The 23241-nt window shown below is 42.6% G+C and overlaps 1 protein-coding gene across 3 annotated transcripts in view; it reads right to left on the bottom strand.

Moving 5' to 3' along the window:
* The window catches only part of chd9 (chromodomain helicase DNA binding protein 9), a 202567-nt gene that overhangs the window by 68217 nt on the left and 111109 nt on the right, over positions 1–23241 (bottom strand). For all 3 annotated transcript variants that reach the window (XM_084337361.1, XM_084337363.1, XM_084337362.1), the window contains exons 14-15: positions 9611–9866; positions 5035–5245 (exon numbers count right to left, since the gene is read on the bottom strand). In XM_084337361.1, the coding sequence (XP_084193487.1) occupies positions 5035–5245; positions 9611–9866 (467 nt within the window). The remainder of the gene's footprint in view (positions 1–5034; positions 5246–9610; positions 9867–23241) is intronic.

Genomic DNA, 23241 nt, shown 5'->3' with positions numbered 1-23241 from the left:
TGGAACACTTGACCTACCCAAGCTCTGTGTATTCGACGGTGATCTACTCACCGGAGGTGAGTTTCTTGCAGAAAAGCGATGCCAACCCCAAGCTGCTGTAAGTGAGTAATTTGGATTGGATTTGAACAATCCAATATTGATTCTAAAAATCCCAAGATCGATCTTTTAATTATATCCATGGCTTTTTTTCAGTGGATGTGTGAGACTTTTTAAATGTAAGAATTTAAGTTCCAGAGGGTGGAGGTCCGGGGGGGAGGGTACAATATTGTCTAAATTGTTCATGTTTAAATTACTATGTAAATAAATGTTGTAAACAAAACTATAAAACCAATACAAATATTGTTTAAATTTTTTTTGTCATTTTTAGTGCACCTCCCATCCTGCAGATAGTTTCTGCTGAAATACTGCAAAAACTCAGTTGAGAAAATTACATCTTTTGACAACAATGGCAGGTACACTCTGTTCCTATGAACCTTTATAACAGTACACTCAATATCAAATTGAATGAAATGGAATGGGTATCAAATCAAACTGGGAAAACAGTGCCACTTTCCCCAAAATAAAGTTTGAATGAATCCAAAGTAAAAGAGAATTTATTCAAACTAGTTTGAACTCTTATGTACATCAGAATCCTCCATTATTTTTCATAATCGCAATCCAAAAACAATTATTAATGTCATCAGTTTGGATAGTTGTAGTTGTGTATTGCCTCTGGACAGCACGCACCCATTGGAGAGAAAGAGAGAGCTACTGGCAGGCACTTGACAATTTACGAAACTCACCTATTTTTACAGTCTATAGTCAAATTTCTGGTGAAAGAATGTCACGATTGATAAGATGACAGACATCCTTTTATTTTAATGGCTTTGAGATTTGTGCCCATATGATTTGATTAGTTTGGATGAACTCACGCAATTACGATTCTGCTGTGTTCAGCACTCAGCGTGTCCAGGGCGAGCAACGCCAACGCTTTTTGTAAAATTCACATATTCCTCCATAGCGCCGTTTTATGGAATTAACCAGGATCACTCTGTTAGAGAGTTGACAGGGGCTCACCAGTACATATAATGTCTCCGGGGGAGAAATATGATTTCGATCACAGATTTTTGAAATATTGATATCAATGACGCTGTACAGCGTCATCGGCAGAATAAGCATGGCGGGGAATGACGCTGAAAAGCGTCAACGGCGATTAAAGGGTTAACTTGGACATGCAAACGTAATCATTCGAAAATACAACATTGCTGTTTTCCCCCAGTGTAACCATGGCCTGAAACTATACTTATATTCACCACGGTATAACACGCAAACGTATAGATGAAAAAATTTATTATTTTTCACAAATTGAACGATGGATAGTTGATGTCAAATGAGCCATAGTATTGTATCAATAGCTATAATATAGAATATAGATATAGCCCTGCAAACACCGCCACACAGCCCTATCTCTTAGAGTGGTGGCGCAGTAGGAACTAAGATGCTCTAGGCCTCCGGCGCTGAATGAGTTAAAGGGGAACTATTTAGCTATTTCTTTCACTATTTGGGCAATTTTACACTATTCCTGTGAGTCTATGGAACACATCTGTAAGGTTCTTTTCAATAAAATGCATTGTTTTGTATTTTTAATCAAGTACTTTGGTGCACCACTTTCTGCCCTGCCAGATTCCAAGCTGTTTTTGGCTGGGCTCCGCCCATACTCGCAATGCGCTTTGAGTGACAGTCACCCACCTGCACTGGCAGATAACTTTGGGGGGAGAGGGAGGGAGGGAGGGAGAGAGAGAGACATATAGAGAGAGAGAGACAGATAGAGATAGGGAGAGAGAGATAGAGAGGGAGAGATCGCTCCGAGAGCACGCGTGTGAGCGGCTCGAGTCGCAAGTGTGTGTCAAAAGCAGGGGGAGAGACAGAGGAGAGATCGCTCCGAGACTCGCACCGTATGAGAGCCTCTCTCTCCCTCTTTCTATTTGTCTGTCTCTCCCTCTATCTCTCTCTCTTTTTCTCTCTTTTGGGGAAGTGCACGTGTCTGACAGGGAAACTAGGGCTGGGCGATATGGCCAAAAACGCTATCGCGATAAAATTATAAAATTATTTTCATATAACTCGATATCGATAATTATCATCGATATAATTCAAGTCAAGTTTAATTAACTTCTTATGCCCGGCGCCGATGGACGGGCTATTAATAGACTTGTTTTGCTGCTGCGAATGTCTCGAGTTGATGTCGTCATCAGTCCGCGCACATTCTTCTACGCACCAGTGCATAGATTATTATATTCCACCAGGGGGCAACCTACCGCCACTTATAAGAATGGAACTAACAGTTTGCCAGAGCAAGCAGTGTATCCCATGACAATGTACTAACCATCACCCTAAAATACTCCGTTCCGCCCCAATACATTGCAACGACGTCCACCGCATACCCCACACTACTCTAACCGTGGCCTCAGAATTCACGCCACACACCCACTCCGCACGTAAACTATAAAATAGCGGCGTGCAAGCTAATTATCCTAGCCAGCCTTGTTTACTACTAGAGTCCTACCTCTCTACCCAGAGGTGCACCGCGGGTCTCCTTCGCTGTCGGCCATCTCCTTCACTGATTGGTTGTTAGTGCGTGTGCTCATATCCAAGCTTGGAAAATCGATATATCGAAACATTGCGACCACGTTTCATGTTTATTTAGAGGAAATAATTGATCGCGATAGTTATCGTTATCGTTTTATCGCCCAGCCCTAAGGGAAACCGCTTCCGCATTATTTCCACTCGCTCTGTTTTGGTCATAACTTCAATGTTACACTAACTTCCTCGAATTGTTGATTGTGGGCGGTGGCTACAACCACAGAAGGAGCTGAGGTATGCAGATCAGAATTCTTATACGTCACAGATCTGCTAAATTCAGAATGGCTTGGTTTAGTGGGGGAGGATCTTGTGTCAGCTGAACTGGAGGAATGCGCCTGAATGAGAATTTCACACCTAGTCAGTGTTGGTACAACCCCACATTGCTAGAAAACAATGCAAACCACTGGAAAAGGGCATTTAGAAGATAGGGGACCTTAAGTTAATTAGCGGTGCATGGCTGCCGATATTAAAATGCTTGCTCGATACAGAAACTGATTATTTAGGCTATAAGCCTATATTAAAAAAGGAAAATAGGCCTATATTTGCCAATACCGATAGTTGGTTATTTATGCCTACATTTGTAAATGTTCTTTCATCTGCCTACACATTTAAATTAGTCTACACAACCTCCAAGTGATGTAACTATCACAAACTACCACTAGTGCTGCATCACTCAATAACTAAGTCCACATCAATCTGGATTCAGAACCAATCACAGCACAATTTCAGCAACCACATTGAGAGAGAGAGTCACTGAGTATAAATATATTGGATTGTGGCTCGATGAAAGATTGTATTTACGTTCCATGTGGATATTTTAGCTTCCACGCTGCGACTGTGGCTTCTTGTACAGAAATATCCAGCTTTCCCATGATTAGTACTAGAAAGATGATTGTTGAAGCCGTTTTCTTATACATTTTGGACTATGGTGATGTGATTTATAGGCATGATGTGGCTTAACCTCTTAAACCACTGGACTCCAGCTTTATTACTGGTGACAGATATGATACCGACCACTGTGTCCTTTATGAAAAGGTTGGATGGCCTTCTCTGGTTGAAAAGCATAACTATCATTGGTATTTGTTTATTTTAAAGCCCTTATTGATAAACGTCCCTCTTATATCACAACACTGTTGGAATAGAATCTTGGAACCTATGCTACACGTTCAAATGGCTGGTTGGTTCTTAGGGTTCCTCAAGTTTGCTCTGAACTAGGGAAAACTGCTTTTTCCTTTGATGCTTCCAACACCTGGAATGCCCTCCAACTGACTCTGAAGCTGAAGGTTCTTCCTTCTTTTGCTGCATTTAAAAGTATGATCTCCGACCATTGTGTGTCGACTTGTAACTGTCTTAGCTGATTTTTTTGTTTATTCTTATTTGTTGTGCCTATATGTATGAAATTGCTGATAAACGACATCTTGTTTTTAAGCTCGTCGTCACTGTAAATGAGGGTAACCTCTGTGTCTTATGGTATGATGAATATAACATAAGAAATGGCTACCGCTGAATATGACCATATCTGCTGAAACAGTGGAAGGGTGCCACCAGTAACTCTTTAAATAGGCATGGTTGGCAAAGGTTGGTAGATATGGTTGAACATGAACATAGCATAGCATAGGGTGCAAGCAGTCACACCCCTCTTTATCTTTACATACAGTAGGCCTACTTGAAATCTTCAGAGTAACATATAGACAACAGTGCAAGAATAATTCCAAAAGCATTTCTGAATAGTTTGATGTGATTTTCCTGCTGTTCACTTTCGTCACATTTCTATCAGACCATGGAGTCTGGTTTTGTTGAGAAGCATGAGGCCTGAAAGAATACCAGAGTTTGGCCGAATTGGGAGGTTTCCTGGGTAAACAAACTTCACATCACGCTCCATTGAACTTGCATTATGCGTTTAATGTCATCTGATGACTGCATGCTCAGCTGAGCAGTGGCCTGAAGGCAGCAATAATAATAATAATAATAATAATAATAATAATAATAATAATAATAATAATAATAATAATAATAATACATTCAATGTATATACCACTTTTACGGTGGTGATCAAAGCTGTAGCAGCAAACTCGATGGGCATATAGTACTTTACAAGAGCTTTACAACCCATTGTCCCAAGTTTGAATGTTTTATGTCAAAATTCACAGCATGCCTCATGCCAACCCATTGCTGGTTTCAGCCATGATATTTGTCGTACCTCGAGTCGACTTTGTTGCTGAAATACATAAGAACCTCTGTTGGTTCTGCTTATTCCATTGTGTGATGCTACAAATCAAAAGTCTGACTTTATCTCCTGTTACCCATTTCCCCCCATATTTCACAATGAAACACAAGATGACAAATTCACATTTTTATCTTTCCCGTCTATTTTTAAGGATCCAAGGACACCTAACACACACTCCTATGAATTACCTTCTCTGGATGAGGTAATCCTCCAAGATGTCGAGGCAGCGCACCATCTGGGAGAAGATGAGCACCTTGTGTCCCCCGGCCTTCATCTTGGGCAGCAGCTTGTCGATGAGAACCAGTTTCCCAGCAGACTGCACCATAGCCTGCAGGTGGAAGTCCATGGCAGAGGGGCTGTACACCTCCCGGAAGTCCTCCAGGATCTTCTCTTCTGCCCCTGGAATGGCAACACATGCATGTTATTGTCTCCAGAGAGGATAGAAGGTGACAAAAAAACTTGACTAGAAAGATCTTGGTCGTGGCGGAAATTAACTTTAACATAAAAATTATGAAGACAGTCTATGCTGAAACTTTGGTCTAAATCAGTGGTCCCCAAACTGGCCCGCCTCCACATTTGGCCCGGCCCCCTAGAGCTCTTTTTTTATTGCAGTATCCCCATTGTCTCTGCTGAATGTTTGTTAGTGTTTGATCTTTTTTGTTGGTTTTTAGTACTTTTAAACATCCATTTTTAAGTAGTAGTTTTCATTTGATCCTATAATTTTTTCATTCACCGATTTGTGGACTTTTTTTTTTGTGTCCTGAAAGGCGGCTTATAAATAAAATGCATTATTATTTTTATTATCATCCAGGAGGGAAAAGACACTTTTAGATAGTAGGGACTGCATCTCTGCCTGTCCTGGCCAGGAAACACTTTGCAACTGTGATCTCCTCTGGCAGTAGTTGGATATTGTAATGTGTGGCGAGGGGTTGCAGCAATTCCACTGAGAGAAACTGGATAACATGCCTGTATGCCTCTCATAAGTTGTTCTCCAACTCACGAGAACCTGCTCTCAAGCTCTTGCAGCATTCTGTCGAGGACTGGATAGAACAGTCTCTGTCTCAGCTGATCTCCTGAGCTGAGGTCTGAGCTTGTGCCACAAGATGACTCAACTACATTCTCGTCCATCCTTTTCTGCTTCCTCCTTTGGCTGGTAGTATGTTCCTCAATCCCAAGGCCATTACATATGGCCTTTGTCCTGTCATACATGTCCACTGCCATCTCTGAGGTTCGATAACCTTTAAGTGTGTCCTGCACTGTGCTTTTAAATAGTACAGAGCTAGAGCTAGGTGGTCTGTAGTTACTGTATATTTATTTCATAAATAGTGTTATTTATTTCATTAACACTTTCTCCGCCAAAACACGTTTTACAGCGATATTGGCCGCCATGCGTTGACCGCCAGACCTCGCTGTACAGCGTTATCGAGATCAATATTTCATTTTTTCGCCATGGCATTCATAATTCATATACCGGTATACACCCGCAACGCTCCAGCTGGACCCTATAGGTGTTTTCAAAGGTGTTTGAAATGTATGCTAATTGTTACCTTCGAAGCGGCCCTGCATATCTAGTTTCCATTTGGTTAATAGCCTGTTTTTATTTGTGTTAAAGGGGAACTATTTTACTATTTCTTTCACTATTTGGGCACTTTTACACAATTCCTGTGAGTCTATGGAACACCTCTGTAATATATATTTTTTTTTTATTCATTGTTTTGTATTTCTAATCAAGTCCTCAAAAACAGCATTTTTCTACCTCAAGATCTCGAGCCGTTTTGAGCCTGGGCTCCTAAACCACTGCGCAGTGTCGTGTTCACCTGAACATTAACATGCAGCGGTGTCTTTATGACATCACATATAGGGCACATTTTCAAATGACTCAGTTCAGTGAGGGTGAATATTGTGAGAGGAGAATTGGAAGAATGCGCCAATATGAGAATTTTGAGACATAGATCATATTAATATAAGTTCACATAGCTAGGAAACAATGCTAAACACTCAAAAAGGCCATTTATAAGATAGTTCCCCTTTAAACAAACAAGTGTTGCGCTTCTCTGCCATGGACAATTACATTTTATTTCATGAAAGTCTAGGCCTGCTAGTCCAGCTATCTTGTGTACAGGAGCTATCTAGTGTACAGCACCTATCTAGTGTACAGTACCTATCTAGTGTACAGTACCTATCTAGTGTACGGCACCTATCTAGTGTACGGCACCTATCTAGTGTACAGCACCTATCTAGTGTACAGTACCTATCTAGTGTACGGCACCTATCTAGTGTACGGCACCTATCTAGTGTACAGCACCTATCTAGTGTACAGTACCTATCTAGTGTACAGTACATATCTAGTGTACAGCACCTATCTAGTGTACATCATATACTGTATCTAGTGTACAGTACATGTCTAGTGTACAGCACCTATCTAGTGTACAGCACCTATCTAGTGTACATGACCTATCTAGTGTACAACATCTAACTAGTGTACAACAGTTATCTAGTGTACATTAGCTATTTAGTGTACAGAACCTATCTAGTGTACAGCACATATCTAGTGTACAACATCTATCTAGTGTACAGCACCTATCTAGTGTACAGCACCTATCTAGTGTACAACATCTATCTAGTGTACAGCACCTATCTAGTGTACAGCACCTATCTAGTGTGGTTTACAGACACATTGGTAGAGTTGTAAACCCCAGCTTATGCCCTAAGACGTGACACAAGATAACTACAAGAACTAGCCTACTTAATCCCTGGCTCCAACATACAGCACAGTGCTGGAACTAAAGACACAGCAGGTACAGTGACCACAGATCAGCTTGAAAAGTCTAAACATCGGTTTTATTCCATGTCCTCATCACCAAGAAATGGTGGAGCAATCTTGAGTGACATCTCCAGTGATTCACTTCCAACTAGGCTACACATTCCTGTGATGGTAGCTCCACTGGGAATGATACCTATTAACCTGTGTTAGTGCAATCCCATACCAATGCCATTAACCCTAAACCACTAGGGTTAAAATGATATTATGAACCTGGCAGCAGACAGGAAACGGCCCTGACACTGAACTGGATATGACCCAGTTCACCAAAAGGAGACTTACAAAAGGAGAATGGATATGCGGGAAAAGACAGGAAACAAGATGATGTTGTTGTGTTGATGTGGGATCAGAATCCAGGACGTGTGATTTGTCTGATCTGTGGCCAAAGATGAGTTGGAGGCCAGTTTGGTAACATATGCGATTAATGAGAGAAAGCAGTGGCCAATGGAAGGGAGATCAATGTTAGGAGGAAATGTGATGGCTAAGGATGCCCCGATAGTGAATACTGTCCGACATGGGCTTGAAAAAGCATCATCAAATGTATTTGTATGGCCGATTACTAGCCAATTGCAGAATAGCTATTTTTTGTGACCTTTTAACGGTGTGTGTGTTGCTTAAAGGAACACACGCTTACTGTCTTCTCTGAGAAGAATATCGATACCAATTTCCTCTGCAAGATAGCCTGCAAGATAGCCCAGCTGTTGGCCAAAAACACCTCTCCCAGAGTTTTAAGCTAGGCTAGTGGTCCGTATCCGCTTCTATTTATTTGTGCTAAGCTACAACGCTAGCTTGCAGCCAGATAGCTTTCTACTGAACACACAAAGGAAATTGGTATCCATCTCCTTCGCTGACTCTGAAGACGATAAGCACATTTCCCATAATGATGACCTGATCCTTTAATACAAGTGCTGAGTGATGAACAACAGGATAACGGTGACAATAACTTATGTTTTAATAACTAATCAGTTTGTGCTTTTACGTGGTTATGCCTTTTATTTTTTTTGCGTTACACCCCAACACGCATTATATACTACTTCATTATTTGAAGATAATTATCTTAACCTGTTTTGTACCTGCATTTGTAATACATTTCGTACCCAAAAAAGAAAAAATACATTTAAATTGGTATCGACCAATACGGGTGGGGGGGGGGGGGGGGGGGGTATGATATCACATCGGCCTCAACAAAACCAATTACATCCCTTGTTACTGTCTCAGAACATCTCTCTCTCTCTCCCTCTCATCTCTCTCCCTCCCTCTCTCTTCATCAAGTGTGATATCAAAGCAAAACTGTTATTTATAAATCATCCCCTCTTGAGACACTTGAGTTCATATTTGTTAACAGTTAGGAGTTAATCATTAATATTTGTTAACAGTTAGGAGTTAATCATTAATATTTGTTAATAGTTAGGAGTTAATCATTAATATGTGAGTTGCTATCATTCATTTAGATGACAGAATTGTGTGTAATGATATCACAATATAATGATATCACAAGTTCATCATGATCCTGATACGATATGATACAATGATAATATTGAATTATTGTCTTCAAACCCGACTTCCAAATACCGAGCTGGAGGTAGTGACCCTGACCTACCTTTGATGAGGTAGGGGTGATAGTGACCCTGACCGTGGCCCTGACCTACCTTTGATGAGGTAGGGGTGATAGTGACCCTGACCGTGGCCCTGACCTACCTTTGATGAGGTAGGGGTGATAGTGACCCTGACCGTGGCCCTGACCTACCTTTGATGAGGTAGGGGTGATAGTGACCCTGACCGTGGCCCTGACCTACCTTTGATGAGGTAGGGGTGATAGTGACCCTGACCGTGGCCCTGACCTACCTTTGATGAGGTAGGGGTGGTAGTGGCCCTGACCGTGGCCCTGACCTACCTTTGATGAGGTAGGGGTGGTAGTGGCCCTGACCGTGGCCCTGACCTACCTTTGATGAGGTAGGGGTGGTTGCAGCACTTCCTGAGCTCCATCATGGTGTTGACCAGGTTGGGCACGTTGGCCTGGCCAACCCCTTTAGCCAGGAAGGAGAAGTTCTTCTCCAGGATGGCCCGGTAGTACTTCTTCTGGATGTTGGTCAGCTCCACCTCAATGATGGTCTCCTCTTTAGGGGCGAGCTTCTTCTCCACGTCCTCCTTCAGCCGACGCAGCATCATGGGCTTCAGGATGCCCTGCAGCTTTTGGACCTGAGAGACCACACACACACACACACGCACGCACACACACACACGCACGCGCACACACGAACACACACACACATCATTTTATACAAAACATAATAACAATAATGACCAAAGAACTAAGAAGCTAAATAATTGTTACCTTTCTAATGCAAATAACCAATGCCTCTTTTTCAGCCATTGGGTCAGAATGTTTGGGTGGTGCTGATCAATACCATTTCTCTACAGTGAATATATGTCTTTAGTGTAGAGTGCATATCTGTATTTAGATGTTGTGAAGTGAATATATGTCTTTAGTGTAGAGCAGTGGTTCTCAAAACTTTTTACACCAAGTACCACCTGAGAAGGTAGCTGGCTCTCCAAGTACCACCATATGGCCGACGTTAAAATACAGTCTATTCAGCTATGCACAGTTCACGCAGGAGGCAAATGTATTCCTAATACCATTATTTATTGTTAACTTTTGTCAGACACAATGTACAAAGGGGTAGCACTAGAACTAGCAAACTCTTCCACACAACTCATACAATGCAAGGGGCATTGTATTTCAGCAAATGTACCCAATTCTCTCTCTCTCTCACTCACTCACTCACTCACTCACTCACTCACTCACTCACTCACTCACTCACTCACTCACTCACTCACTCACTCACTCACTCACTCACTCACTCACTCACTCACTCACTCACTCACCTCACTCACACACAGCATGTTGTTGTCCATTGACAACTCACATAAGCAGGGCCGGACTGGGGAAATAATTCAGGCTGGGAAATATAGTGTGAAATATAGCCCCAGTCAGGCCACTTTCTACGTGGGGGTCCCCCACCAGGAATTATTTTGTTACAAAGACTTAATTTCCTGCATTCTGGTGCAGGATTTTATTAAATTTTTACCATTTAAATTCCAGTGTTTGTGATGGGCATCAAAAAAAAAGAAAAAAAACACATTCAATACATTTTCGAATTGTAACCCTTTAAATGCCAGTTTGTGTGATGGCATCACAAATTATTGTAAAAAAAACACACAATATTTTCAATATATCAAATGCAAAGTACATTTTTCTGGGGGGGATTATTACAGGCTAGGCATGTGTCAATGATTAGCAACAACACAGATTTTGATGCATTTTTTGTAATGTCAGATTTAACAACAACTCTTTTTAGAAAAGTGGGAGTATTTCATTTTTTATCTGACATTACAAAAAATCTAAAAATATAAATGGTTATGATCAGGGCTGAAGTTGAATAAAAGATGTATGACTGTTTAGACTGCATTACTCTGTCACAGTGATCTCCTGGTTGTTCCCCACTTAGGTTATCTAACTATCGCGCCACCACAACTAGAAACACTGGCCTGGCCTGCTTCTAAGTTCAGTGGCCTGACTGCAAAAAAAAAAAAAATAATAATAATATTTTTTTTATTTTTTGTGCTTTTTATAAAATGTTTTCAAGTACCACCAGCAGTACCACCAAGTACCACTAGTGGTACGCGTACCACAGTTTGAGAACCACTGGTGTAGAGTGAATATCTGTATTTTATCCAGGGGCGGCGGGGGGGAGGGGCTAGCAGGTTCTTAAGCCCCCTCTGAAAAAGGCTTAGCCCCCTCCAAGCCCCCCCTCCCAGTTATGTTTTTTATTTTATTTATATATAAAATACATTACGAATTCCGTTATATTGGACATTTGTATTAATTATATCAAGCGAAGAACTGAGAAATTTGGCAGAGAGAGAGACGGCAACATTATCGTGGGTTTGCGTGATGAGTATCTCCACCTCTTTTATTGTGAAGCTGTATCTATCTACCGGACGTCATCAAAAGCATGTCTGTCACTATAGCCAATTGAAATGCTAGAAATGGTCACGTGGACTGGGAGAACCAATGGAATAGTCCCACCGGGCCGCATGTATATTATTTCCCTAACGCACTTTCACTTCCGCGTTCGAGATGCGTGCGAGTTAAAAAAACAAAACAAACATCTTTGGATAGAACGGGGAAATATAACGCTTCTTTTAATAAACAGGAGCCATACATAAAATACGGGTTTATCGCAACAGGTCGGTGATTCTTGTGTGCCGAGCCGACGTCCTCTCTGCATAATATGTGGCGACAACAACAACAACAACAACAACGAGGCAAGTTGGCAGATAAAGTAGCTGCTGCATTCAACGCCAATCTGGAATTGGAGGGCGGCGAGTGGATATGTGACATGTTTCAAACATTAGCAGGGATTTTGGAGGACTTAACAACAAACAAGGTATGGTGAGTCGTGTTTGCATGCATTCTGATCTGTCCGTCACCCGCCGCGGTGATCTGACTGCAACAGCTGATCTGCTGTTCATGAATGAATGAATGAAAAACAGATTGCAGAACGGGTACAATACAGTACGGCGTAATACACACAATTGTTAAGGGGATGCAGACCAGAGAAAAACGTTTTTTTTTTTCAATATCAGTATATTAAATTAGCCATTATTTTGTTTGTTGCATTAAAATTCATTAGCCCCTGCTATAAACAATCCAGCCCCTCCAAAGCTCCCGCGAGGCCAATTCTCTGGCGCCGCTACTGGTTGTGAAGTGAATATATGTCTTTCGTGTAGAGTGAATATCTGTATTTAGATGCTGTGAAGTGAATATATGTCTTTAGTGTAGAGTGAATACCTGTATTTAGTAAGGCTGTCAAAGTTAACACGTTATTAACACAAAATTATTTTAACGCCACTTTTTTTAATCGAGAGATTAACGGTTAAAATATATATACTAGACTTCACTCAGGTGTATTATTGATACTCTCATTGATACTATGTTTGTTTATGACTCAAATTGTGTGTGTGTATGAGAGAGAGAGAGGGGGGGGGTGATCGAGATGAGGAAGGGGCACAAGAGAAAGAGAGCTGGGAGTGTGTGTGTGTGTGTGTGTGTGTGTGTGTGTGTGTGTGTGTGTGTGTGTGTGTGTGTGTGTGTGTGTGAGTGAGAGAGGGGGGGGGGTGAGTCCTCAGCCCTTGTGTGGGTGAATGTAACAAGTTCCTAACTTTTTATTTCCCCTATTATATCATGCACACTTTATTTATTGTTTTAAATTATTATTTTCATTTAAGTTATTTTGTTTGTTTAGAAATGTATGCAAATTTGCAATGCATGAGGGTCATCCTTTTGTGTTAAATGGCTGCTTAAACAAAAAAATGGGACATGAATAGTTCAAGTGTAAAGTTCAACACACTACTGTGTTAGTAATCATTACTATGTGATGTTACAGTTAGTAAATTGGTATGTCCATCTGCTATCTTTTTGTTGGGCTTTAATAAAACAAATAAATTTACAATGCAGTTTGCACATCTTAGTTACTTGAATATTCTGGACAGTATTTATCATTGTGGCAGTAAATAAACATGAATATTTTTGCATAAAGCAAGCATTTGTCGACTCTCATGTTGATAAGAGTAATAGTACAGCGGGTTAAGCCTTTGAATCAAAGGAATTGTGCACTTTTTCCTAAAAGCATGAAACTTCTACCATAGTAAGTTTATACCATGAGGTTTATTTTCAGATGTGGAGGGAAGTCAGATTTGACCTCTGAGGCCTGGGAGAGGTCAAATCCAAGATGGCCGCCCAAAATATTCAAAAATGCATAACTTTGGAACCGAACACAGTAGAAAAACACTTAAGGTGTCATTTCCCACCAACGTTAGGGTGCCCATTCTGTTGGTGATACTTTTGAGACTAATAGCATTCAAGAAAATAGATTTATGTTAAAGTCAAGGGAAAAACACATCAAAATATAAATGTTTTATGTACCGTAAAACATGATTTGATTAATTTATTTGTAGTCTTTGTATTATTCAGCTATTAGTTATTATTTCCTGGGATGTGTGACAAATTGTATTCCTTCCCAGCACATAATTATCACTGTGACCCCCTCCTAGACCATTTTCAGGAACCAGAATTTCAAGATTTTCACTTCATTTTCACTCACAATTCCCAAGCCCAACAACGTTATTTAGTTGGTGAGACTTTAGTTATGTAGCCTACTTATATACAGTAGTCTACCTTGGCTATCTGAAGTGAATTACATGCCATGATATAACCCACCTGTCATTCTCCCATATGTTCACACGCACAGCACCTACTGTCACAATTGTCATTCAACAGCAGGTAAGAAAGCCAGCTAGCTAGCATTTTAGCTAATTTTGGTCAAACTTCTAAATGGTCTAACAAGCATAATTCGCTCCCACGGGGGAACCATAGGATTCGTTTAGGACAAGACACATTTGTACTATTAAACATACTTGAACAATGCTAAACAATGTTCAATTGTTATCCTTTCAGATTTCCATGTCGACTTGCTGGTGATTCTGATCACAATCATGTCAAAGCGTCACAGCTTGATGGACCCTACCCAGACCCCTTCATCCAAGCAAACCAAGCCTCCTCCCAGCACTAACTGGGACCTTTGTGTCCTCTGTCAAGTAGTTACAAATTAACCTTTACAGTGCCCACTCCGAAACGAAACAAAACAGTCTGTTGGTAGTGGCTATGTGTCCCTGGCAGAAGACTTTCTCCGGTTCCGTACCCTTCAGCACACACCAATGGACCTCAACCTGGAGCTACTAGATGATGGAGATGGCGTAGAATCCACTTTGAAGAGACACAATGCTGAGTGGCACAAGAAATGTAGGCTTAAATTCAACAAAAAAGCATATGATGAGCAAAGTCGGGGGAAATTAACTACAGCACAACGGGACAGTACCTCATCTGTACACACACGGTCTGCCCATAGCCATTCACAGTCCACAGAACCTACTTGCTTCTTTTGCAATAAGCCTGCAGCAGGCTCTTCAGGTTTACACAATGCATCAACCTACAACATTGACAGAAATGAGGAAGTGTGCTCTTGAGCTCGAGGACACTGCTCTGTTGGCCAAGCTTGCAGAGGGTGACATGATTGCCCTAGAGGCCAAGTACCATCCTCTCTGTCTGTCATCATTGTATAACAGAGCTACATCTAAACAGGCTACATCTAAACGCAATGATGGAAATGAGTCTGGCCTACATGGCATAGCCTTTGCACAGTTAGTGGCATACCTGGAAGACATGAGCAGTGATGAGAACAGTGACCCTGTCTTCAAATTGACAGACATCGCTCAGTTATACAAGACCAGGCTAGAACAACTTGGTCCGACTGTGAAGGAACGTATTCACACTACCAGACTGAAAGAACGACTGCTTTCTGAGCTTCCCCATCTGAGGGCACATGCACAAGGAAGAGACACACTACTAAGTTTCGAGACGGACATTGGACCAGCTCTGATGAAAGCCTGTCAAACTGACAGTGATGCCATGCACTTGATGCGAGCAGCACAAGTAGTGCGCAAAGAGATCTTTAATTCATCTTTCTCTTTTGATGGGTCATTCCAAGAAAACTGCCAGCAGAGTGCTGTGCCACCATCTCTCTTGGCTCTCGTCAACATGGTACTTGATGGTACAAACATTGAGCATCAGACCACCACAAAACCTGCCCTAACAATCTCCCAATTGATGGTCTTAAACAGTAAGAAGCCGGCACGGAACAAGAATTCACCAAGCTCAGCATGTACAAGGCACACCCGAGAAACTCCACTCCCTCTATATTTGTCCCTCAAGATCCATGCAGTTACAAGAAGTAGAAGGCTAGTTGACACATTTTTCAATCTGGGATTGTGTGTTTCCTATGACAGGCTGCTGCAAATCACATCAGACATTGCCAAGTCAAGTCAAGTCAAGAGTTTTATTTGTCACGGCATACAAGTATACAATGAAATGCGGGTGGTCTTGCCCGCAACAATGTTCAATACAGTGGTACAACATATAATAGAATCCAATAAAAACAACATTGTGCAATAAACAGGTAACAGGTAACATGGTGGGACATCTCGGTATCTGTACATAGTTATTTACAGAGCATATAGGACATGCTAGGTAGCTTTGGTAGTGCAATACACTGTTACTGTTGTTATACTAATTTAAAAGTGGCCTTTCCTTTTGGCCATAAGTGTGGGTGTGTGCGGCATGAGTGTGTGTCCGCTCATGTTAAAGTGTTAAAGTGGCTGCTAGTGTGTGAGCGTGCACAGCGTGCGTGTCGTGTGTGTGCTTGTGTGTGGATAGTTCAGTGTTCTGTGGCACTCAGTGTTCATTGTTCAAGGCTCTGATGGCCTGGGGGAAGAAGCTGAGCCTAAGCCTCTCTGTCCTAGTAGCTGGGGTTCGCAGGCGTCTGCCTGACCTCAGCAGCTGGAACAGGCTGTTATTGGGGTGGTGGGGGTCTTTCATTATTCTGCAGGCTCTGGATTTGGACCTCTGTTGTATAGAACCTGCAGGGGAGGTAGTGCAATACCCATGGTACGCTCGGCTGAGCGCACCACTCTCTGTAGGGCCTTCTTGTCCTGTGCCGTGCTGTTTCCATACCAGGCAGTGATGTTTCCGGTCAAGATGCTCTCTACAGCTCCTGAGTAGAAGGACTGGAGTATCTTCCCCGATACTCTGAACTTCCTTAACTGTCTCAGGTGGCTCAGGCGCTGCTTCGCCTACTTTACGACTGTGTCTATGTGTGTTGACCATGTCAGATCCTCTGAGATGTGGACCCCCAGGTACTTAAAGCTGCTCACCCTGTCCACGGTAGCCCCGTTTATCATCAGTGGTGTGTGTGTCTCCTGCTGTCCTCTCCTATAATCCACGATCAGCTCCTTGGTTTTACCAATGTTCAGGAGCAGGCTGTTGTCCTGGCACCAGCGTTCCAGTACCTCAACCTCCTCCCGGTAGGCTGACCGCCTGGGGTCTTTCGCTCAGAAAGTCCAGTACCCAGGCGCTCAGGGCGGAGCTCAGACCCAGCTCGATCAGCTTGTCCACCAGTCTGGTGGGGACTATGGTGTTGAACGCTGAGCTGTAGTCAATGAACAACAGTCTCACATAGCCCCCCTTCTGACGGTCAAGGTGAGAGCGGGTGCTGTGCAGTACCTGGGAGACCGCGTCGTCAGTGGACCTGTTTGTCCTGTATGCAAATTGCATAGGGTCCATATCACTGGGGAGGGAGGCACAAATGTGGTCCTTGACCAGCCTCTCGAAACATTTCATGACCACAGAGGTGAGTGCCACCGGTCTGTAGTCATTGAGACATGTTGGGGAGGGTTTCTTCGGTACAGGGATGATGGTAGACATCTTGAAGCAGGCAGGGACCACTGACTCCGCCAGGGATTGATTAAATATGGCGGTGAACACCGGGGCTAGCTGGTTGGCACAGGACTTAAGTATGCGTACTGTTATACCATCTGGGCCTGCCGCTTTCCTGGTGTTCACCTGCATAAATGCTCTTCTCACACTGTGTTCCGACAACGAGAGAGCGTCCCCGCCCCCCCGCGGTTGCCCCCCCCCTCCACAACAGCCTGCGCGCCAGTGACGTCACTAGCCGGAGAGCTAGCGGCGCCACTGTCTACACCAAACCGAGCGTAGAAAGAGTTGAGTTTGTCCGCGAGAGAGGCGTCGTCGCTCCCCATTGAGGGGGCGCTGACTTTGTAGTCAGTTATTGTCTTCAGTCCCCGCCACAAGCCTCTTGTGTCGTTTTGTGCCATTTGTGTCTCCAGTTTATCAGCATATGTCCTCTTAGCAAGTTTAACAGCCTTGCGCAGAGTATAGACTGAAGCCTTGTACTCCTCCATATTTCCTGACTCTCTGCCCAGGTTGTAAGCAGTGGTGCGAGAGTTCAGGGCTGCTCTAATAGTACTGTCCACCCACGGTTTCTGGTTTGGGAAAACCCGCACCTTTTTCGTGAGGACAATATTATCAGCGAGTGTTGATATGAAGCTCACAACGGTGTCTGCGTACTCGTTGACGTCACTGGCGCTTCCTCGAAACATATCCCAATCCGTGTCTGCGAGCGCATCCTGGAGCGTGGCCTCTGATTCGTCATTCAATTTTTTTTCTCACGTGACACGACGGCGTCACGTGATCTTTGTTTGTAGGCAGGGAATAATAAAATGGAGTCGTGATCGCTCGAGCTTGTAGACCCCGTCAATGGCGGAGCTGCTACCGCCTTGTAGCCGGCTCTGAACGGGGTGTAACAGTGGTTGAGTGTGCTCTTCCCTCTTGTGGAGCAGGCGATGTGTTGAAAAAAGTACGGCATCACTTTCTTCAGATTCGCCTGGTTGAAATCACCAGCCACGATCGTCGCCGCGTCTGGGTGTTTGATCTGGTGTTTATTGAGGTGGTTGTGTAGTTCCACCAGCGCTTTGCCAGTATTCGCCTGTGGGGGGATATATACGGCGGTCATGATGACCGCGGTAAACTCACGGGGTAGGTGGAACGGGCGGCACAGGATTGAGAGATGTTCCATGTCTGGGGAGCATGAACTTGAGAGAACATGTACTTCTTTGGGATTAACCCAGACATTGTTCGTGAGGATGCAGACCCCGACGCTCTTTCCAGAGGCTGCTGTGCGGTCCGCTCGCAGGACTGTGAAGGAGTCCGATGGAGAGACGCTGTTGTCCGCAGTCGCTGGCTTGAGCCATGTCTCCGTGAAACACATGATGTTCACGTCTCTCATCTCCCGTTGGAAGCGGACCCTCGCTCTCAAGTCATCCATCCTTCCCTCCAACGAACGTGCATTCGCCAGGAAGATGGATGGAATTGCTGGGCGGTAAGCAGATCTTCTTAACCTCAATCTGATACCTCCTCGTCTCCCTCTGTGCCTCTTCCTGCCGTTTCCTTTGTTGCCGTTCTCCCGCTTGATCTCTGTTAGCCATTCTAGGCATAAAGTGTCTCCAAACTCCTCTTTGAGTCCGGGGTTTAGGTCCATAAGTGTCTGGCGGTCGTATGACGTACCCGCCAGTGATGTTTTAATGGTGTATGCCAGCGATTTAGGACGGAAGATGTTGTGTGCCCACCAAAGGTGCGTCATGGACTGTTCACAACAGGAGCTGTGGACAACATAGACCATAATCCAAGTTCTGCAACAGCCAAAGATTCCTTCCACGGCAACGGAATCTCACTTATGCAGCATCTGTCCCACACACAAAGCGGAACTGATCGTGGAGTACTAGTGATTAGTCAAGATGGCTCTTCTTCCAAGTCAGTAACACCTCTTCCATCAGCCTACACAATTGTGCCATCAGCCACCATCCGGACAAAGGAATTCAGTGTGCCACCTGTACAAGGTCCTGTGAGACCTTCCACCTTCCTGGTTACTACAGCCACCACAGAGGATGAGTATGCATGGCTCAGAAAAGTCAAGACAGCTGTTTAAATGTCTACCATTGATGGCATGATATCATGGTCTGCCTACCACGCTGATGCTCACCAAGCCGCCATCCCTCCTGCAGCAACGCACTATTGCCTCTCTTTCCTGACAATGCACATTCAGTAGCAATGATTCGGCACTCGATGGAAATCGTCAAAAGAGCAGTTCAACATGTGAACCCTGGTCAGATTACTGTCCTTGCTGCTGACAAACCACTGTATGCTCTCACCAAACAAGTATACAGATCTCTGTTTCTGTTCTGGGGACTGTTAAGATTTTAGATATTTAGTTCTCTGCTTCTCCGTCCCTTGATGATTTTTGTTTTGTAAAGCGACCTTATGACCAATGTAAGGTTATGTATAAATCAGTTAAAAAATAAAAACATATTAAAAAGTTAAATAATAAATTAGTTTAAATAAATTATGATAATAATAATTATTATTACCATTATTGTTGTTATAATCATTATTACTGTTATTATTTTAGAAATAAACTACCTTTTTGCACTGTTTACCTCCCTTTGTCTGCATAATTTGACCTCCACATTGATCTAAATGCATTTTCTTGAATGCTATTGGTCTCAAATGTATCACCAACAGAATGGGCACCCTGAAGTTGGTAGGAAATGATACCTTAAGTGTTTTTCTACTGTGTTCGGTTCCAAAGTTATGGATTTTTTAATATTTTGGGTGGCCATCTTGGATTTGACCTCTCCCGGGCCTCAGAGGTAAAATCTGACTTCCCTCCACATCTGAAAATAAACCTCATGGTATAAACTTACTATTGTAGAAGTTTCATGCTTTTATGAAAAAGTGCACAATTGTTCTGCTATCCGCTGTACTATAAGTAATTGGTCTTCCTTTATCTTTGCCTAATTTTTTTCAAACTTATTTTGAGTTTAATTCTCATTATCATGCACATCTCACAAGAAGAAATAAAGACTTATGCATTCCTTTCTGTTGCCAAATTCTCATTTGTTTATCAAGGTGCAGTGATGTGGAATGATATACAAAACATGTTCCACTTTAAATATATTTAAAACCTTTCCTGCACATTTTTAACTGTTCTTCTTTTTACTTATTTTATTCCAGAATGTATGTTTATAAGTGCAAATAACAATAAACAAATAAACAAACAAATAAGAGTATTAAAACTTGAAAAATATCAGTTTAAGGTAAATTTAGAACAGATAACAAAATATGCAATTCATCGTGAGTTAACTATGAACAATCATGCGATTAATCAGATTCAATATTTTAATCGATTGACAGCCTTAGTATTTAGATGTTGTAGAGTGAAAATGTGTCTTTAGACGCTCTGACTGCCATGTGCTTCAAGATAACTTGCAGGGTCTGGTCCTGAGCCAACATACAGCAGTGCAGCACACATGCACTGGTACAGGTTACCATATATACTAGGGGTGGGAATCGCCAGAGACCTCACGATTGGATACTATCGCGATACTCGGGTCACGATACGATAGTATCGCGATACTAAATATATTGCGATACGCTGAGAAAAAAGTAAAACTTTGTCAACATGTTGTATCTAATAAAATAAAGTTCAGTCTGTTCATCTCACTTCAATAATTTTTATTGCAGAACATGGTATTTTCTCAAGCAGACAGATGTAAACACTGTAATCTGTGTCGCATGTACCTGACAAACTGAACTGTTTGTATTACAGTCATATTCCAACTTAACTGAATGCACACAGTGTGTGTGGACTACTGTACTATTACAGGTATTGAAATGAACAATGCAACTTCCTTATACAAATTATTATAAATTTTTTTATGAATAATTAAATATCGATACTTGGCGTCCCTGTATCGATACAGTATCGCCACGCAAAGTATCGCGATACTACTACGTATCGATTTTTTCACCCACCCCTAATATATACTGTACATACACTGTTACGAGTGCTACAGTAGAGCTGTACTGAGATCTGCTTACATGACCATGCAATCTTCACTACGTTTAAAAAGGTGCTCTCAGATCAGCCATCATGTTCTAAGATGCTGCATGGACACAGACCCTGACCTCATCAGGCTGCACTAAGATGCTGCATGGACACAGACCCTGACCTCATCAGGCTGTACTAAGATGCTGCATGGACACAGACCCTGACCTCATCAGGCTGCACTAAGATGCTGCATGGACACAGACCCTGACCTCATATCATCAGGCTGTACTAAGATGCTGCATGGACACTAGGGCTGCAACGATTAGTCGACATAATCGACGACGTCGATTATAAAAAATCGTCGACGAGAAATTGTTGCGTCGATTAGTCATAAAAAAAAAAAAAAAAAAAAAACTTTATTTAATTTTTTTTTTTTTTGTGCACTACCTATCTTTGTGAGAGTGGCTTCTCAGGGTTCCAGACAACATCATAACATGATGATCCCATAGCAAATTTTGGACATTGAAAACATTGTTCCCCTGCAGGAGATGATGATCAGACTAGACACACAATACATTACACACGTACTCCTCTCACTCACACACAGCGATCAGAGTAAGACACACACATACACACTCCTCTCACTCACACACAGCGATCAGAGTAAGACACACACACATACACACTCCTCTCACTCACACACAGCGATCAGAGTAAGACACACACACATTCACACTCCTCTCTCTCACACACAGCGATCAGAGTAAGACACACACACATTCACACTCCTCTCACTCACACACAGCGATCAGAGTAAGACACACACACATACACAAATTACACAGTACACACCTCTCACTCACACAGCGATCAGAGTAAGACACACACACAAATTACACAGTACACACACTCCTCTCACTCACACAGCGATCAGAGTAAGACACACACACATACACACACACGGACTCCTCACACACAGCAAACAAAAGTTATTTAAAGTACACTTCCACTTTAATTTGTATTATTTAATTTATTTATCTTGTTATGAGTGATTGCTGTATTGTTCTTCAAATACATTTTCATTTAAAGTGGCTTAAAGATCCAAATTCAAATGTTTCATGAGTCATTATTTTAATTTGCTATGGGATCATCATGTTATGATGTTGTTGTTTGGTCCTGACAAGAGTCTCAAAGTCTGGGGTGATGGTAGACAAGCAACTCTGAGGTCATGCTCAATGTCCAATCTGTTCCTCTGCTCTGTCTTCAGCTGGACCAGAGCTGAGAAGCCACTTTCACAAAGATAGGTAATTTAAAAAAAAAAAAAAAAAAAAAAAAAAAAAAAAAAATTGTTGTTGTTTACATTGGTTTTCGATTAGTCGACTAATCGAAAAAATAATCGGCAGATTAGTCGACTACCAAATTAGTCATTAGTTGCAGCCCTAATGGACACAGACCCTGACCTCATCAGGCTGCACTAAGATGCTGCATGGACACAGACCCTGACCTCATATCATCAGGCTGCACTAAGATGCTGCATGGACACAGACCCTGATCTCATCAGGCTGCACTAAGATGCTGCATGGACACAGACCCTGACCTCATATCATCAGGCTGCACTAAGATGCTGCATGGACACAGACCCTGACCTCATCAGGCTGCACTAAGATGCTGCATGGACACAGACCCTGACCTCATCAGGCTGCACTAAGATGCTGCATGGACACAGACCCTGACCTCATATCATCAGGCTGCACTAAGATGCTTTCGAGTGTTGCTCTGCAGTCTGTACTGAACTGCAAGGGCAAGTTTGAAAGTGAAATACAGGAAGGATAAAAAAGAAGAAAAAAACAGTTGGCAACGACCTGACCCCGGGACGTTTTAAGGACGATTTGCCCACCGGGGTATGCATATTTTTTAATACAATATATATATATCGAATTAAAGCCCTATTTGTTGCCTGTCGATTGCCATTTCAGGCGATCCGTTCAGCGGTTCTCAAGTTAAATACCGATATGTGAGGCGTGCGCCGAAGTACACGGCACACTTTTTTCCCGACTCCCGACGCTCTAGCTCCATCAATGATTTGGCAATCTCGAAAATGATTGGACAGGGTTGTAACCAATGAGTGTGGCTATCGAATGCTATCCCACGTAGGGATGAGCGAATCAGGGTTCTAGGTGAAAATTCCCGAGCGCAAACAGGAAGAGACA

This window comes from Notolepis coatsorum, assembly GCF_963971535.1.
Source record: "Notolepis coatsorum genome assembly, chromosome: 20".
Taxonomy (NCBI): Eukaryota; Metazoa; Chordata; class Actinopteri; order Aulopiformes; family Paralepididae; genus Notolepis; species Notolepis coatsorum.
This window is presented reverse-complemented; position numbering and strand designations above follow the sequence as displayed.